We start from the raw sequence: 18,522 nt of genomic DNA, 5'->3' as shown, positions 1-18,522 counted from the left end.
AATCATCATACTTTTTATAACCATATATCATGTCATATTTAAGATCACAAATTCTAATTAAGGTTAATTTTGATATGTACCAAAGTACATCTTTCATAAATTTCAAGCTCAATTCAAATATGTAATATAAAATGAAACAGAGGGAACAACACATCAATTATAATCCCGACATAAATTATCCATATAACAAACAACCCCTTAGTGGCATGCTCTAACAATCATGACATGTTTAACATCTGATCTAATAATAATTTTAGGTTATCCAAAAAGTTTGTTTCTTTCTTTCTTTCTTAAAATTCGTGTTTTAGCCAATTGCCTAATATAAAATGAAACCGAGGGAGGAATATATTTACAATGCCATGACTCTATAGATATGAACACAACGACTTTTTCTTTCCTTGCGTGCGTAGATGAACTTAACCTAATCATATTTTTATTTTATTTTCTAACCAAATTTCTTTGTCAACTGACACTGTCTATTCTCTTTACGTAATATTATACACTCTTTGCGGACATATTTGTAATATAAAACTAGAAAACCAAATTCATGACACTTAGGTGATTGTCCTACCTACCCAAAGGAGTATAGTATGATGGTGGGTTTATTGCATCTATATATATTTACAGATTATCTCTCAGGGCTAAATCAATACGTATATATTCAAAATGGATAAAGATTTCGATCTTGATTTGGCTTTAACGGTGGTGGGAATTTCAGGCAGCACGACGGCTGAGCCGCCGCGGTGCGATGAGGACGAGATTCAAGTTCAAGAATTGCCGATGGTTATGAATTATGAAGTTGGCCTTTGTATAGTATGCATGGAAGGGTTTCAAAGAGGTGTTGATCATGGCAAAAAAACCCTTTGTGGCCATGTTTTCCATGCAAATTGCCTTACCAAATGGCTCTCTATTTGTAATTCTTGCCCTCTTTGCCGTTTCAAAGTCTCCGCCGCCACCTCGTCCTTGTCGGTTACTAATTGACCTTGAGGATTATTGAGCTAACTTATAGAGCAGTCGAGTAAAAGTAGAAGACCATTGGAATGAGAGAAGGCGATCGAGAAAGATTTGAAATATGAGTAGGGCTCCTAAGTGGTGCGTTGGTGAAGGCAAACCGAAGGAAGAGCAAAAGGAACGTTGGATGCTTGTGGGAAGAGGGGCCCAATTTCGAGATAATTACTCACTTTGGATGTATCGAAGTGGTTAGAATTCTCTTAGCCATAATGGAAGATGTAAAGGAGTGTTTAGACTAAGTATTCTAAATTTTTATTTTCAATTGTTCTCATGTCCCACCTTATATGTACGCATAGAGTCTGTTTGGCTAAGCTTTCAAAAATTGCTTACTCAAAAAAAATACTTTTCGCAAAATAACAATTTATTTTTTGCCAATTTATTTGGATAATGTTTTTTGTAAGTTTATTGTGTTTGACTATTTTTTTCAAAAATTACTTTTATTAAACAAATTACGAAATAGGACAGTAAATGTCCAGTTTGCATTTAGTATTATTTAAAGAATAAACAAAATTAAATATTTATTATAAAAGAATTCAACTAAAGTACCAAACGTAAAGTAAAAATATACATTGAAATTTCAATCAATATACAATATAGTTATTCCAAAGCAATAACTTTGATATTCCCGATATAATTTTTCCAAAAAAGTATTTTTCTACAAAAGAAAGTATTTTAGTTTCCGAGAAGCTTGGTGAAACTGAGTCTTTGTCCTTAGACCACCCAAATTAAGGGGACTTACCAAAGCATTATTTGGACGATTTCTTTTCATCTTTTTAATTACGGTTGGTGTTTGAATCAGTTTGCACATACTTCTACTAATGAGTACATATTACCTTCGATCAGCATAGATATCAGACAATTCTGGCCACCATGCATTAAGCAACTAGAAGAAAATCACTAAATTATTTTAGACAAAAAATCAACTAGAAAATACTTCTATTATTCCATCTGCTCTCAATTCATTGACCACTAGGCTATACCTTGATGCATTTAGACAATTTCTTCTCATCTTTTTAATTACTATTGGTATTATCAGCTTACACACACTTTGACTATTCCAACGAGTACATACTACACCACGTAATTCTGGCCACCATATCTTAAACAACTAGAAGAAAATCACTTAAATTTTTTTGGCGTTAGCTAAAATTTTAACCCTGAAACCTAGCGTTCTCCTCTCAATTCATTGACCCTTAGATCATACCTTTGATGCATTTAGGCAATTTATTCTCTTTTGGTATAAAGCATTATACATATTACAGTCTAAGACAGAGATAGTTCACTTTTCTTCTTAATTTATTAGGATGGAGTTTTTAGTCCTCTACCCCCCCCCCCCCTCCCCCCTCCCTGGAAAATGAATTCTTTGTAACATTGGAATCCATGACATTCTCCACCTATAGATGCCCACAATTATTCAATTATTGAAGTTCCAATGACCATTAAATCATACTTATTAACCTTGGTAAACTAACCAACATTCATTTGTATTCAACTATATCACAAAGACAACGCTTCTTTTACATAAATTTACAAAAGAGCATCCGAAGAGTGCACTGTTTTGCATACAGTCAAATATTTCTATAACAACCTTATTCATTACGGATTTTTGTGGCTATTATAGCGAAGTAGACAACTAGGGGTGTGCATTCGATTTATCGATTCGATTTTGACCCTTATCGATAATTACTTATCGATTATCGATTTGAACATACGCTTATCGTTATCGTTTCAATAAGGTTTCGATTTTTTCGATTTCGATTTCGATAACAAATAATCGATTCGATTTATCGATAAACCGATTCGAATGCACACCCCTATAGACAACATATATTATAACATATGATAAAAAATTGGTTCCATAAAAACTTGACTTTTATAATAAATAATAATATCCGTTATACAAACATTATGGCATGAGAAAGCTTTAATCATAAATAACTTCCGGCAATTAGGAGTATACATGCAACTCTCAGCGTACGTAACCGAATCTGCATGTTGGGAAATACGTATTGCCACACCTGAGGCATAGCATATTAAATTCCACTCATTAAGCCAACACTAATTCAAGGTTAACTACATTAAGATTAATGGAAAAGGACGAAAGTTACTCACCGAGTTCATATGTTTTAGCAGCTACACTAGCAGCAATAATATAAGCTGAGATCTTTCTGATATTACCAAAAGGAGGGTAAATCATCCCTTTGGCAAAGTGCTCCTCAGTTACTTGAGCAGCCAACGCTTCGGCTGTTTCATATCAAGATCAAGATTCATTAGCACTTAAAATTGCAAGTTTTCACTTGTTGCGGGTTCAAAAAAGTTGTGAATATGATCGTTAAGATATATATAAATCTTTTTTTTAATTCCCCTCCCTTTTGATCCCCTTTGTTGGAGCTGTGGTGACTCAAATCCACGACCCTCGGGTTGTATATGGGGGTGCTGACCATTTAAACAACCCCTCTTGTCAATTGTTAAGATATGTAGTCTCTGTGCTTACAAGCTGCTAAAATTGTGTCATTGTGCACACGGATTGCACCAGACATCACCAAGCCAAAACCAAATCCTGGAAATATGGAACAGTTGTTTGCCTGTATATTGCAAGAAAGAGCATAAATTAGCAATCTTATCACTGAAGTCACGAACCAATTAACAAAAGTTTTGATGACATAGTTAAGTAAATAAAATTATATCCTCTCCACAAATTAAACTTATAGATGAGATGGTCACACACTTTAAAATATGGTATCCTAGCAACAAGAGGTCTTGAGTTTAAGTCTCACTGCCACCTATATTGCCAAAAGAGAATTTCCACGTGATAAGCCCGCATATCACAGGGCGTGTTAGTGACATAATTAAGTAATAATAGAAGTGTGTCATCTCTAACTGCTTAAAACTTTTTAGATGAGAGAGAAAGCATATGCGTTCAGAACTGTAACCTGGCCGGAAATGTAGAGTTTGTTATTGTATTCCATAGGAGGGAGTGGACTTCCACTTGCAAAATAGCACGACCCTATCATAAAACAATGAGAATTCAATCAGCTTTGAGAGTGCGACTACACAAATACACTGCTTCTCATGGGTATTACTTACTTCACTCCAAGTATAAGCTTCTTCAGCAGTACATTCGGATTGTGCAGTTGGGTTCGAGAGAGCCATAAGGAGAGGTCTCTGCAGATTATTTTAGTCTTTAGTGCAAGAAAAGTCCTTTTGGGGATAGCAGAAAGAGAGTTGGGGAAATGCGCCCAACTATGAGATCGCTGACAGGTTCGTGTTCATGAGCCCAAGGTTTCTTGAAATGCGCCCATAGTTGTAATCAGAGGCGGACTCAGGATTTTAACGCGACGGGGGCACCATTATTTTGCTTGACCAGCTGCTCCTAAAGACTTTTAGCTAGCGTTTGGACATAGATTTAGTTGAAACTTGAAAAAAATAATTTTTGAAAAATAATTTTTGGAAGTTGAAATTATGTTTGGACATGCATTTTATTTGAAAAAAATTTGAAGTTTTGTGAGTGGGAGAACAAGTTTCACCCAAAATCTACCCTAAACTAGATTTTGGGAACTTGAAAAATAATTTCAGAAATTTTTCAAAAATAGATCATTAATCTATGAACAAACAATGTTTCAAAAAAAGATTTGAAAAAATGGTGCCCAAATGTATGGCCAAACGGGGCCTTAGTGTTCAGGGTGCCAAGTTATTTATATAATCATTTTCAAGGTATACACATATACATATAAAATATTTTCTACCGAAGTTTACGGAGTCCGGTAACCCCTCAACACTATACATAGGTCCCCTCTAGTTGTAATAAAAAAACAGAGCAACAAAAGGCCCCTTACAACAGATAGGGCGTTCACGCTTTACTAATAACATATAGTGTAGGGTAAATAGAAACACTCCCAACATAATGTCACGACCCGAATTTCCCACCGCCGGGACCGTGATGGCGCCTAACATTGAACCCGCTAGGCAAGCCAACGTTACTGATTATTTTACCTTTTTCCTTTATCTTTAACAATTTACCAAATAATGTAAGATAAACAGCGGAAAACAAGAATGCGGAAGAGCAAAATTTAACAGTTTAATTTAATACTAATACGAAATCCATAATAACACTCCACCCAGAACTGGCGTCACAATTTCACGGACTTACTACGAATACTACAAATAGTGGTCTGAACAAGAAAATACAAAATTTGTCTCAGAAGTAGATAAAACAGAGTAAAAGCAAGACAGAAAGGGACGCCAAGGCCTGCGGACGCCTGCAGGACTACCTCGGGTCTCCACTGGACTGATGGCAGCAACCTCGATCTACGGTCCGTACGGTCCAGCACTGTGATCTACACAAGAAGTGCAGAGTGTAGCATCAATACAACCGACCGCATGTACTGGTAAGTGCCGAGCCTAACCTCGACGAAGTAATGACGAGGCTACGGCGGAGCATAACATAATATATATATATACAACCTGCAACAGTCTATAGTAACGGGAAAGAAATACGGAATGAAAAGTAGAACTTGCTCTAGTGGAACACAGGGTCCAACCAGTCTACTAGTGTTCAGCTATAACCAATCCTTAGGGAATTTAAACATCTCAATAGCAACTTTAACTGAAATAGAAGCCAAAAGCAATAACTGATGCGGCGTGCATCCCGATCCCACCATATAAACAATAACAATATCAATGTTCCAACAGTAACGATATCAATAACCTCCCTTATTCCTCCTTGTTGCGGCGCGCAACCCGATCCCATCTGTCCTCCCTTATTACTCCTCAACACATATCACCCTTATTCCTCCTGTTGCGACGCGCAACCCGATCCCACCTGTCCACCCTTATTACTCCTTTTTGCGGTGTGCAACCCGATCCCAACATATGTATATATCAACACCAATCACAAAGAATAAACACAAGGTGTTTCACAAGTTAACTCAGTTTCCACAATTCTTATACTTCAACTATACAATGGAATTTCGCCCTGATTATGAAACTTCACTCATGAAACCAAATCAGCGAGACCAACCAACGTGCACCATAAGGCACCAATCAATCATTATAAACCAATGGGATAATGAAATGAAGCTACGAAACCAAAAATACCTCAACGGAAACATCAACAACTAACATGTAACAACTAAGTAATTTCGTGAAGAGAACAACAATTAACATGAGCAATTAGACATGGAATATTTGTGATCAAGTACCAATTAAGACACATAAGCATTTATGATCAAGCAGTAATTAAGGCATGGGGACATTTATGATCAAATAGCAGTTAAGGCATGGAAGCAGTTTAAGCATGTGGCAAATAGGACGAGAAATAGTATAATAGAAAACGTGGAAGGGAAAACAAACTAAAAATGGAATTTGGTGGCGCATAGGTACTCGTCACCACACCTATACGCCACACACATGATATTTCATTTAGCACATAAGTCGGGAACTCCTACTCCCTCAAGTCAAGGTCAGACCAAACACTTACCTCAAGCCAACGGACAATTCAACAATCAACCACCGCTATACCTCTCGATTCCACCACCAATTCACACGTATCTAGCCATAATTAATTCAAATACATCAATATATGCTAATTAAACCAATTCTAATGCATGAATATGAATTTCCCAATGTTTTCCCCAAAAAGTCAAAACCCGACCCGGGCCCGCTTGGTCAAAATCCGAAGTTCGAACCAAAACCCGATCACACATTCACTCACGAACTAAAAAATGCAATTAGTTTTGAAATCCGACCTCAAATTGAGGTCCAAATCCCCAAAATTTAAAAATCCTAACTTCTACCCAAGAACACCTAATTTCCCATGAAAACCCCTAGATTTTGAAATTAAATCATGTAAAAAGATGAAATAGATTGAAAAAAATAAGTTAGAAATCGTTTATCTATGATATGGGAAAGAAATCTCTTCACGAAAATTGCCTATGGGAGTTTAGAGTTTGAAAATTTGAGAAGTGAAGTGAAAATCTCGTCCAAATGAAGTTTTGATCAGCTGCAAATGTCTCGCAAATGCGAAGGAACGTCGCAAATGTGAGAACCATCACACCTCTGCTGCCTTCGCAATTGCGAACACCGACCTCCGCAATTGCGGCATAAAGATCGCATATGTGATTACCCCCTGCCCAGACTCTCTTCGCAATTGCGAAGTTTTTTTCGCATTTGCGAACTAAGCCGACCCAGGCCTTCTTCGCATTTGCGATAAAGGCCTCGCAATTGCCACCTCTGTTTTCTTCGCAATTGCAAACCCTGGTCTCGCAATTGCGAGATCAGAGGCCAACACCAGAACTGATGCCTCCAACACATTTTTCCTAAGTCCAAAACACTCTATTGCCTATCAAAAACTCACCCGAGCCCTCGGGGCTCCAAACCAAACATGCACGCAAGTCTAAAAACATCATACGGACTTGCTCGTACGATCGAATCATCAAAATAACATCAACAACTACGAATTTAACCTCAAATTCATGAAATTCTTCAAGAACATTAAAATTTCCATTTTCTCAACTAAAGGTCCGATTTATATCAAATCAACTCCGATTCTTACCAAATTTCACAGATATGACATAAATATTATAATAAACCTGTACTGGGCTCCGAAACCGAAATACAGGCCCGATACCATCAAGAACACACACCCTTTTATTTCCAAAAGTCTTTATATTTTCCAGCAAATAATTTTCTTTAAAAATTCTTTTCTCGGGCTAGGAACCTCGGAATTCGATTCCGGGCATACGCCCAAGTCCCATATATTACTACGGACCCTATGGGACCGTCGGATCACGGGTCCGGGTCCATTTACCAAGAATGTTGACCAAAGTCAACTTTAATCAATTATAAAGGCCAATTTCATTATTTTTCTAAAATTTCACATAAAAGCTTTCCGGAAACGCGTCCGGACTATGCACGCAAATCGAGGTGAGACAAAAGAGGTTTTCAAGGCCTCGGAACACAGTTTTGACTTCTAAAATAAGAGATGACCTTTAGAGTCATCACACATAATAAAAAAAAAAGAGCATACTAACAAAGTCTTAACAAGTAGTTGAAGCTCTATAATGGTAGGGAAATGAAATACTTGGTGGAACATTCGAGGAAAATTAGTGCTTTTTGTGAAAAATATTAGTTTTAGAATAATATTGTATGCTTAGAAGCAATGGTTTAAAAGGCGGGGCATGAAGCGAGGCATTTTATCTCTGACGAGGCGAGGCGTAAGCCCTATGACATGGGGCGTAAGTCCCACAGATCTTTAAACTTTACTAATTTCAAGAATTTTAAGATAGTATATGTGATGACCCAATTACTTGTTTTTAAAATGAATTCTGCATTCCGATGCCTTAAAAACCTCTTTCAGCATCACCTCAATTTGCGTGCGCAGTCCGGGCGCGTAGCCGGAAAGCTATTATGTGAAAGTCTATGAAAAATGTTGAAATTTTGACTTAAAATGCATTTAAGTTGACTTCGATCAACATTTTGGCAAAACGGACCCGGACCCATGATCTGACGGTCCCGGAGGGTCCGTGGAAAAATATGGGACTTGGGCGTGTGCCCGGAATCGAATTCCGAGGTCCCAAGCCCGAGAAATGAATTTTTAAAGAAAATTGTTTTCTGGAATTATTTATGAGTTTTGGAAATGAGATGTGTTTAAAATTTGATGGTATCGGGCCAATATTATGGTTCCGGAGCCCGGTACAGGTCTTATATGTGGCTTAAGTCGAGTCTGTGAAATTTGGTAAGAAACGGACTTGAAATGACGTGAATCGGACCGTATTTGAGAAAATTGGAAAAATTTAAAGTTTTAAAGTGATTTCATGATTTCGATGCTAAATTCATAGTTGTTGATGTTATTTTAGCGATTTGATCGCACGAGTAAGTTCGTAGGGTGTTTTTGAGGTAGTGTGCATGTTTGGTTTGGAGCCCGAGGGCTCGGGTGAGTTTTGGGATGTCTTAGGCTTAAAACATGGATGTTGCAGTTTCAGAGAAGTGCAAATCTCTGAACCCTCCAGTGCTGACCGCATTGGTTTTGGTGCTGTCCGTTGTGGGGCTGTAAGGCCGCACTCGATTTTGTGCGGTCCGCACAGGTTCGCTGGTCCGACTTCAGAAGCCTATATCTTTTGATCTACAAGTAATTTTGAGATGATTCAAAAACGGAAGTTGTAGCCCTTCGTGTCTAGTTTCCAGAAAGGTATAAAAATCACAATTTGGACATCTGCAGAGAAAGTTATGGCTAAAATACTAAAGCATGTCACTGCAGTCCACATGGAGAGCTGTGCGGCCACACTCGATTTTGTGCGGTCCGCACAGGGGGTCTGAGAGGGGTATATTTAGACGGGATTTTCAGTTATTTTTCATTTTTCAAAATCCCAAAAACATAAGAGGCGATTTTTCAAACAACCTTTCTTCTCCAAAATATTGGTAAGTTATTTCTAACTCATTTTCTTTACTCCTTAACTTCTTTTTACAAGATTTCATCCTAGAATCTAGGGTTTTCATGGGGAAGTTGGGAATTTTGGGAAAAACCTAAGAATATTGAAATTTGGGGAGTTAGACCTCAAATTGAGGTCGGATTCCAAAATCAATTATATATTCGGGCTCGGGGGTGAATGGGTAATCGGGTTTTGGTCCGATTTCGGGTTTGGACAAGCGGGCCAGGGGTCGATTTTTGACTTTTTGGGTAAAACTTTGGAAAACTTATTTTCATGCATTGAGTTGATTTATTTAGCATTTATTGATGTTGTTGTATTAATTTGAATTAGATACCAGTAATTCGGAGGCGAATGCTAAAGGAAAAGCGGTGTTTGAGGCTTGAGTTAGCCGTGAAAGTTTGAGGTAAGTGTTTGGTCTAACCTTAGCTTGAGGGATTAGGAGTTGTGTCCTATTTGCTACTTGCTTCTTGTTGAGTACGACGTATAAGCATGGTGACGAGTATTTATACATTGGTGTCGAGCATGACCGTGAGTCTTAAATTGTACTTTATTGTGTTCTTAAATAATACTACGGATGCTTAAATTGATGATTTTTGGTATTGAGCAAGGATTAAGATTGTTCTGTAATTTACTTATGGTTGAGTATTGGTGTTAGCTGAGGTAGTTAGATGAGGGAACAAGATTGGTTATAGCTGTTTCTCCCTTGCGGGGACGTATTTACTTATTCTGTCGATTCCCTTGCCGGAATAGTGTAGTTCTTTATTGATCCCTTGCCGGGGCTCTTGTTATGATTGTTGTTGATTGTTTATGTGGATCAGGTTGCGCGCCACAACAATGTTATATTTGGATCTGGTTGCATGCCGCAACAATATTATATGTGGATCGGGTTGCACGCCACAACAATGATATAAAGGGATCGGGTTGCATGCCGCAACAATATTATATGTGGATCGGGTTGCACGCCGCAACAATGATATAAATGGATCGGGTTGCACGCCGCAACAGTGATAAATGATATGGATCGGGTTGCACGCCGCAACAATGTTGTTATGTGTTGGGATCGGGCTGCGCGCCGCAACAATTGATGATATAAAGTGTTTATAGATTGGTTATAAGTTCCTTATTGTTTTGTTGTAAATTCTAAGTTGTCCTTATGCCTTTTTTTTTCTTGATTTACTATGATGTAGATATATCCCCCGCAGCATGCACCCCCTCCCATCTTCACTTGTTGTTCCTGTTTATTTTCCGTTGCATATTAAATAACTGTACGGGTTTAATTGGTAGTCTGGTCCTAGCCTCGTCACTACTTCGCCGAGGTTAGGCTAGGCACTTACCAGCACATGGGGTCGGTTGTGCTGATACTACACTCTACACTATATGCAAATCCCGGAGCGACAGCTTTTGGACCATAGCTTTGGGTGGCAGCCTTCAGTCCAGCTAGAGATCCCGAGGTAGTCCTCCAAGCGTCCGCAGGCCCGGCGTTCTCTTCTATCTTATTATGTATTCTGTTTTCAGTTGTTCCGAGACAAATTGTACTCTCTTTTCAGATACTTGCTTGTAGCATTCATAGACAGTCCGTGATATTGTGACACCAGATTCCGGGTAGAGACGTATGTCGGCATTATCGTACTGCTTTAGTTATTTTATCAAATTAAGTCTTCCGCTTGATTTTCATTATCGTTAATATTTCAATGTTGTTTACCTGTTAACCCAAATTGTTAAAAAGGGCTAAAATGAGATAGTTAGTGACTCCATATTTTGCGGATTGCCTAGCTTCTACGAGTAGGCGCCATCACGACTCACGAGGGTGGGAAATCCGGGTCGTGATAAGTTGGTATCAGAGCTCTAGGTTACATAGGTCTCACAATTCACGGACAAGCTTAGTAGAGTCTGAGGGATCGGTACGGAGACGTCTGTATTTATCCCCCAGAGGCTACAGAGTTAGAAAAAGTTTCACATTTATTCTTTCCTGTCGTGCGGTTTGGTTTCTCAATGCTAATTGAATTTCTACTATGTTCTTTTGCAGATGCCGAGAACACGCGCTTCCTCATCTGCTGATCAGCAACCCGAGCCCCCAGCAGCAGCTCCCACATGGGGCAGAGGGTGAGGTTGAGGCCGTGCTAGAGGCTGAGGTAGGGGCAGAGCTCAGTCCAGAGCAGCAGCACCAGCGGCGGAGCCTCAGGTTGACTTTGATGATGAGGTTTCGGCCCCAGCAGTTCCGGTGGGCCCAGCTCAGGTCCCAGAGGGGTTTATTGCTACCCCAATAATCCTCTGGTCCGTCTAGTGGGCCTTATGGAGAGTGTCACCCGGGCAGGCTTGCTTCCTGTAGCACCAGTCGTCTCTCAGGCTGGAGGAGGAGCCCAGACTCCTGCTACTCGCACTCCGGAGCAGATGGCTCCCCAATTTCAGACTCCAGCAGTTCAGCCAGTTGGAGCAGTCCAGCCGGGTGTGGTAGCTCAGACCGGTGATGGGGCAGCTATGTTTGCCGATGCTTTGTGGAGATTGGACAGGTTCACCAAGCTTTTCACTGCCACTTTCAGCGGTGCATCTTCTGAGGATCCCCAGGATTATCTAGACAGCTGTCATGAGGTTCTCAGGAACATGGGGATAGTGGAGACCAATGGGATCGACTTTGCTACTTTCCGATTATCTGGATCCTCCAAGACTTGGTGGAGAGATTATTGTTTGGCTAGACCAGCCGGATCGCCAGCTTTGACTTGGGAGCAGTTTACTCAGCTATTCCTGGAGAAGTTTCTTCCCGTTACTCTGAGGGAGATTTATCAAAGGCAGTTTGAGCGTCTCCAGCAGGGTTCCATGACTGTTACCCAGTATGAGACCAGGTTTATTGATTTGGCCCGTCATGCTCTACTTATACTTCCCACAGAGAGAGAGAGGGGGTGAGGAGGTTCATTGAGGGACTTATCCAGCCTATTCGACTTCAGATGGCTAAGGAGACGGGGAGTGAGATATCTTTCCAGGAGGCGGCCAATGTGGCCAGGAGAGTGGAGATGAATCTGTCGCAGGGAGGTGGTCATGGTTCGGACAAGAGGCCTCGTCATTCAGGACGATTCAGTGGTACCTCGTCTGGAGGCAGGGATTCGTATGGTAGAGGCCATCCTCTTAGGCCCTTCCAATCAGCACTTCAAGTTTCTCACGGTGCTTCAGGTGGCCGTGGTTCTCATATACAGTATTCTGATCAGTAGCCCTACAGTGCACCACCAGCTCCTATCAGTGCACCGCCGCTCCAGAGTTTTCGGGGTGGTCATTCAGGTCACCAAGGTAGTCTCAGTTTCCTCAACCGTAGCACTCAAGTGGATGCTATGAGTGTGGCGAGTATGGTCATATCCGAAGGGCTTGTCCGAGGTTGGTGGGTACTCAGTCGCAACAGCAGGGTTCCCGTGCTATGGTTCAGGCACCAGGTGTTCCACCGCCCGCCCCGCCAGCTAGGGGTGGGGGGTAGAGGTGCTAGAGGTGGAGGTAGAGGTTCTAGAGGTGGAGCTCAGGCCGCTAGGAGTGGAGGCCAGCCAGCTGCAGGTCGTCCTAGAGATGTAGTCCAGGGTGGTGGGGCCCAGCCCCGATGTTATGCTCTTCCAGCCAGGCCTGAGGCTGAGGCTTCCGATGCAGTTATCACAGGTACTGTTCTGGTTTGTGGCAAAGATGCTTCAGTTTTATTTGATCCAGGGTCTACCTATTCCTATGTGTCATCTTATTTTGCACCGTATCTGGTCATGCCTAGTGATTCCTTGAGTGCCCCTGTATATGTGTCTACATCGGTAGGTGATTCTATTATGGTAGATTGAGTCCATCGCTCTTGTATAGTTGTTGTCACACCTCCTTTTTACCTACACCCGCAAGGGTGTAAAGGAGTTTTTCCAATTGAAGGACAATCGAAACGGGATTCGTTTTATTAAAAGATTCAGAGTCGCCACTTGGGAGATTTATGGTGTCCCAAGTCACCGGTTGAATCCCGAATCGAGGAAAATATGACTCTGTTTAACAGTGCGCGAACCAGAAATGCGAGTAAGGAATTTTGTTAACCCGGGAGAAGGTGTTAGGCATTCTCGGGTTCCGTGGTTCTAGCACGGTCACTCAACTGTCATATTTTGGCTTATTTATTCGATTTTAGAACATGTTTTAACCTATGTGCTTTTTAACTTTAAACCGCTTTTATTATTACTGTTAAAGAGAATTGCAACGTTGTTAAAATACGTCTCGAACCACGTCACATAAATGCGCCCGTGGTTTTTGACACATTTCAACTTCGTTGGGATTTGGATTTGGGTCACATAAATGTGCAGCCGAGTTTAGGAAGGTAATATTATTAAATATCGGGCCTAAAGCAACTAGCGTATTATTAACTTTGTGGGAGGCCATGAAATTCGCTAAATGGCGCGTCCCGAATTCTAAGGTTGAGTTAAAACCAATTAAAGTGAGGGCCACACAATTTGTGATTTTATTTGGGCTCGGTGCACCTCATTTATTTTAAAGGCCATCTTAAAAGAGAAACTATTATTTTCTATTAGGATGATCTCTAAGAACTTAGTTAATTAGTATTACTAAATGAATATTATCGGAAACAGCCCAGGGGTAGTCTTTAGCAAAGTGGCTTCAAAGCAGTCCATGGAAAAGGGAATTGGGTCAGCCCTGTTAACATGAGTTATTTAGCATTTGGGCTTGTGATTGACCCACAGTATTTTTGGGCTTGTGACTGCCCCCCAACAATTATTTGGATAGCTATACCTTGAGACCACAAATCTCAAGGCCATCTCAATGTCCAATTTCAATGGGGTTCCACTTCATGAACTAAACCCCGAACAATCACAAAGAAACACAGATCATACCATACGAATTAGAATCAATAAGCTAAATAACGAGGGATATTAGATGATCAATCAGATATTTGTGCATTGAGCAACTGATTCTGCAACAAGTTAAACTCAGGGACCATTTGATATCTAAAATAAAGCTAGATTATGCATAAGATGTGATTACTGATTGTCCAAATCACAAACAGATGATAGACTATTACGACCCTAGAAACAATAACGTCCAATTCAATCACAAGGTGAAGATCTATGATCCTAGAAACAGTTTCAAATTCATGCTATCTCTAATACTAAAATTAAACTAACGCAAAATGAAACTATATTTAAAGCTACTGAATAATCCGAGGTCCAGCAGTCCTAATTACACAAATAGTCTTAATTAATTCCAGAGAGTACTCGTTCAAAATGAATTGTGCAACTAAGTATCAAAAACTAGTGATGACTACAAGGAAAATCCAAGTGAAACAACAAGTATTTCTCTTCATCATTTGATCTACAAATGGTTCATACATGTTGATTCAGACTTCCATATCACTTGAGTCATAGAAGTGTACCTGGAATCGAATCAGAATAAAGGAGGAAGGAATTAGTAATGGCAGTCAACAAACAGCAGTTGCAACCAGCAGACACAGAAGCAGTTTCAAACCCAAAAAAATATCACAGATACCCAGGGATGAATTATAGAAGAACAGCACCAAAAAATGACCAAAAATAACTTGATTGAACCCAAACCCACTTGAAGTCAAACCCAATAAACCTCTGAAGTTTCAGCAATCAGTACACAAGGAACATTTAAGCCATTTTCCTCTTTGAACTAAGCTAAAATTCAGAACAGTAGCTAAAACTTGCAATTGATCTATGAAAACTCAACGCAACAGTACTTTTTTTTTGGAATTTTCTGTTGTTTTTGTTGGTTTGTTTTTTGGTTTTTGAAGATTTTTGAATTTGAAATTCAAGTTTCAGGTTGAAACTTGTTGAACACCTTTTGGGGGGAATTTTTAGAGGCTCCAAACTTTCCAATGAAGGCACCAAGCGTGCCTTTTTATAGGCAGAGCCTAGGGCTTTTTCAGATTTTTTTTTCTTTTTGGTCCCTCACTTTGTGACTTCTTTAACAAGTTATCATCCACAATATTAAACAAACAGCCCTTGCTAGAACCTTCTAAGGGTTTCTTATGCAATTATGAACAAATTCCTTGGGCTCTATTCCCTATTTTACCCTTAAGTAAACTGTTATTCACTCTTTGAACCTTCCCTTAAGACCCCTTAAGTTTCTAGTCATTCTATTCCCCCCTTAAAGTACTGAATATCTACAGATATTACCAAACAGAAACATGCTCTAACTAATGCTCTCAAACGGATCTAAAGCAAGTAAAATAACAGATACAAATCTGATGAACTACTAACAAACTGATTCTACAATGAAACAGACGACTTTCAATTATAATCAGGTCACAAATCCAAACAAACCTAAGATATAGCTTGAATCAACTACTGAAAAGCAGAAATAACGATTACTTTTGGCAATTTTAACAGTCGACCACTAATCAACAACCCAAAGGATCATGAATCAAAACCAAACACACAAAATATGAATCAAACAAAATTCTAAGAACACTGAAAGGACGAACTGACAACTCGAATCTAATTAAACTTATCAGTTACAAATGAGATTTAGGGAACAAGAACCAAATCCTAGATTAACTAAAAAAAACACAAAAACTAAACTAAACAAAATCACAAAAGATAAAACATAGCCAAAATATAAAGAAAACTTACTGATTTTGAACTCCACATGACTGACTTTCGAAATTGGTTTTCAGTTAATGTTATTTGTCTATTTCGTCAAAAATAGGCATATAACGTTAACTAGAAAACACTCGACTACTCGAAACTTCCCAAAACAGGTTTAACTTTGAACCCTAGATCTGAAATTCACGGAGCTTCACTCGGATTTGAGGGGTTTTGGCTTGGGATTCGGGATGAGGGGGTCAAGGAGGCTAGAGGGTGTGATTTTTGGGATTTTTGGAGGAATTAGGGTTTTGGTCCGAATTTCAAATCAAAATTCGAGAGGTTTGGTGAGGATTAGAGGGAAAGGGTTAGGGGATTTGGAAAGAGGAAGGCGAGGGGAGTTCAGGGTGTAATTTTGGACGGGGTTGGAGCTTCGCCGCCGCCGTGGGCGATTTCCGGTGGAAGTCCAAGGCGGTGGGTGGTGGCGTTATTTTCTGATAATGGGGAGTGAGAGAGATGACGTTGGGGGGTAGGGGGACCTATCCGACATTTAAAGACTCCAAACCTAGGCAGTTCTCATCCGTTGGATCACAAGAATCAATGGCTGTGATCAACACTTGGGAAACGGCGTCGTTTCTTTTAAATGAGGATTGGACCGGACTGGGGTTAACGTTGGGCTGGGTTTGTGATTTTTGGGATGGGATGTCGTTTGAGCTAAGAAAATCTGGCCCAACATCATAAACCGGGCTATTTCTCTTTCCCCTTTTATTTATTTTCCTTTTCTTTTCTTTTTTTTTCAATTTCAAAACAAATTAATTTCCTTTTTCTTTTCCTTTTCAAAAATTAATGAAAATGGAAATTAATTCCTAAAATTCAACTAATCCTAAAACTAATTAAACACATATGATGATTATCACAAAACAAACTTAAAAGAAAGCCCATTCAAGATCAAGATCAAAAATTAAAAATGCAACTTAAACAAATATTTTTTGCTTTTCCATTTTATGAAACAATTACTTTCTTAATTAATCTTATGATGTAGAATCAAAACCCTAAGTGCACAGGTCCAATACATTTTTTTTTTTGTATTTTTATGAATTAAAATGTGTAAAAAAAATACCAACAATTAACATCAAATGCCACAAAAATTCACGCAATTGCAAATAATGAAAGGAAATTATTTTGTTTGAATCTCTGGGAGTAATTCGTATAGGGCAAAAATCACGTGCTCACAGCTGCCCCTCTTTGCTCGGAAACACGAAGAGTTTTCGTGCAAAGATAAGTGAGCGGATACGAGCGATTTTTGCCTGTTTGAATACTCCGCGTGAAGCATTTTTGAAAGATTTGACTGCACCATGCTTCTGAGGTTGCCTACATATCCTTGGCTAAAAAGGAATCAGGTCAGTGTAGTTCGGGAAGGTTTGGTAGCTGGGACTACCAGGAGCTGTGATTTCACTGCTGTTGCTGCTGCTGCTACTGCTTGCTGAACCCCCTTATTACACCTAGTCAAAACAAAAAGGAGCTAGACTAATCTACGATCTATGAATTACAAAATATCCTATCTATATCTTCAAACTGCTCATGTGTTTCATGTTGCCTTGTTGTCTTTTACTCTATTGGTGAAATCCACTGTTGCCGATTTGAATTGTAAACTGAGATGTCTTCCCTTTCTTCGGTAGATGCCTGACTGCTGAACTTGATATGTATTCATCTGCTATACAGGCAGGCTCCAGACTTCAAAACTTGAATGTATTCCTCTGTTATACGGGCGGGCTCCCGACTTCAGAACTTGAAAATATATGCCTTGAAAATATATGCCTCTGTTCTACGGGCGGGCTCCCGACTTCAAAACTTGAAAATACATGCCTGTGTTCTACGGGCGGGCTCCCGACTTCAAAACTTGAAAATATATGCCTCTGTTCTACGGGCGGGCTCCCGACTTCAGAACTTGAAAATACATGCCTCTGTTCTACGGGCGGGCTCCCGACTTCAAAACTTAAAAATATATGCCTCAGTTCTACGGGCGGGCCCCCGACTGCTGAAACTTGAAATGTGTGCCTCTGTTCTCCAGGAAGGCTCTGCCTCTGTTCTCCAGGCGGGCTCCTGACTTCAACAAAATAGACAAAAACAAAGAAAATTTTCTGCCCCAGTTTGCACTAGGAAGATTTGTGAGTTGTTAGCAAAATATAGATCACCTAAGCTATTGATGCAATGATGAGAATAAAACTAAAGACTTGATTGGAATGTACGTCTCCTGTGAGTAAAACCAAGGACATTTGTCTAGCAAATTCATCAGACTAGATCTTCTATCTTAGGAAAAAGATTCATCAGACTAAGATTTTGATCCTAGGAAAAAGTCCATCAGACTAGGTTTTCTATCTTAGGAGAATAATTCATCAGACTAAGATTTTGATCCTAGGAGAAAGTTCATCAGACTAAGATTTTGATCCTAGGAGAAAATTCATCCGACTAGGTTTTCTATCTTAGGAGAAAGATTCATCAGACTAAGATTTAGATCCTAGGAGAAA

The 18,522-nt window shown here is 39.6% G+C and overlaps 2 protein-coding genes across 2 annotated transcripts; one reads left to right on the top strand and one right to left on the bottom strand.

Moving 5' to 3' along the window:
• Positions 1-666: 666 nt before the first annotated feature.
• Positions 667-981, top strand: LOC109219849 (E3 ubiquitin-protein ligase RING1-like). Its single transcript, XM_019384316.1, has one exon. The coding sequence runs from the start codon at positions 667-669 to the stop codon at positions 979-981; it is 315 nt and encodes a 104-aa protein (XP_019239861.1).
• Positions 982-1,840: 859 nt separating this feature from the next.
• Positions 1,841-11,062, bottom strand: LOC109219848 (NADP-dependent malic enzyme, chloroplastic-like). Its single transcript, XM_019384315.1, has 8 exons — positions 10,992-11,062; positions 7,059-7,266; positions 4,095-4,176; positions 3,945-4,018; positions 3,506-3,596; positions 3,124-3,255; positions 2,917-3,029; positions 1,841-1,894 (listed from the first exon to the last, which is right to left on the bottom strand). The coding sequence occupies exons 1-8, from the start codon at positions 11,060-11,062 to the stop codon at positions 1,841-1,843; spliced, it is 825 nt and encodes a 274-aa protein (XP_019239860.1).
• Between the last annotated feature and the right edge of the window lie 7,460 nt (positions 11,063-18,522).

Source organism: Nicotiana attenuata, unplaced genomic scaffold (assembly GCF_001879085.1).
Source record: "Nicotiana attenuata strain UT unplaced genomic scaffold, NIATTr2, whole genome shotgun sequence".
In the NCBI taxonomy this organism is placed as follows: domain Eukaryota; kingdom Viridiplantae; phylum Streptophyta; class Magnoliopsida; order Solanales; family Solanaceae; genus Nicotiana; species Nicotiana attenuata.
This window is presented reverse-complemented; position numbering and strand designations above follow the sequence as displayed.

Bases quoted from the DNA above. Each gene is read 5' to 3' on its own strand.
- LOC109219848 (XM_019384315.1), bottom strand. From the start codon at position 11,062: ATGCCGACATACGTCTCTACCCGGAATCTGGTGTCACAATATCACGGA. The intron at 4,177-7,058 runs GTTCTCACATTT...AATAATCTGCAG, and splicing joins AAGGCAGCAGAGGTGTGATG to AGACCTCTCCTTATGGCTCT. The intron at 3,030-3,123 runs GTGAGTAACTTT...GCTATGCCTCAG, and splicing joins TGCTAAAACATATGAACTCG to GTGTGGCAATACGTATTTCC.
- LOC109219849 (XM_019384316.1), top strand. From the start codon at position 667: ATGGATAAAGATTTCGATCTTGATTTGGCTTTAACGGTGGTGGGAATT.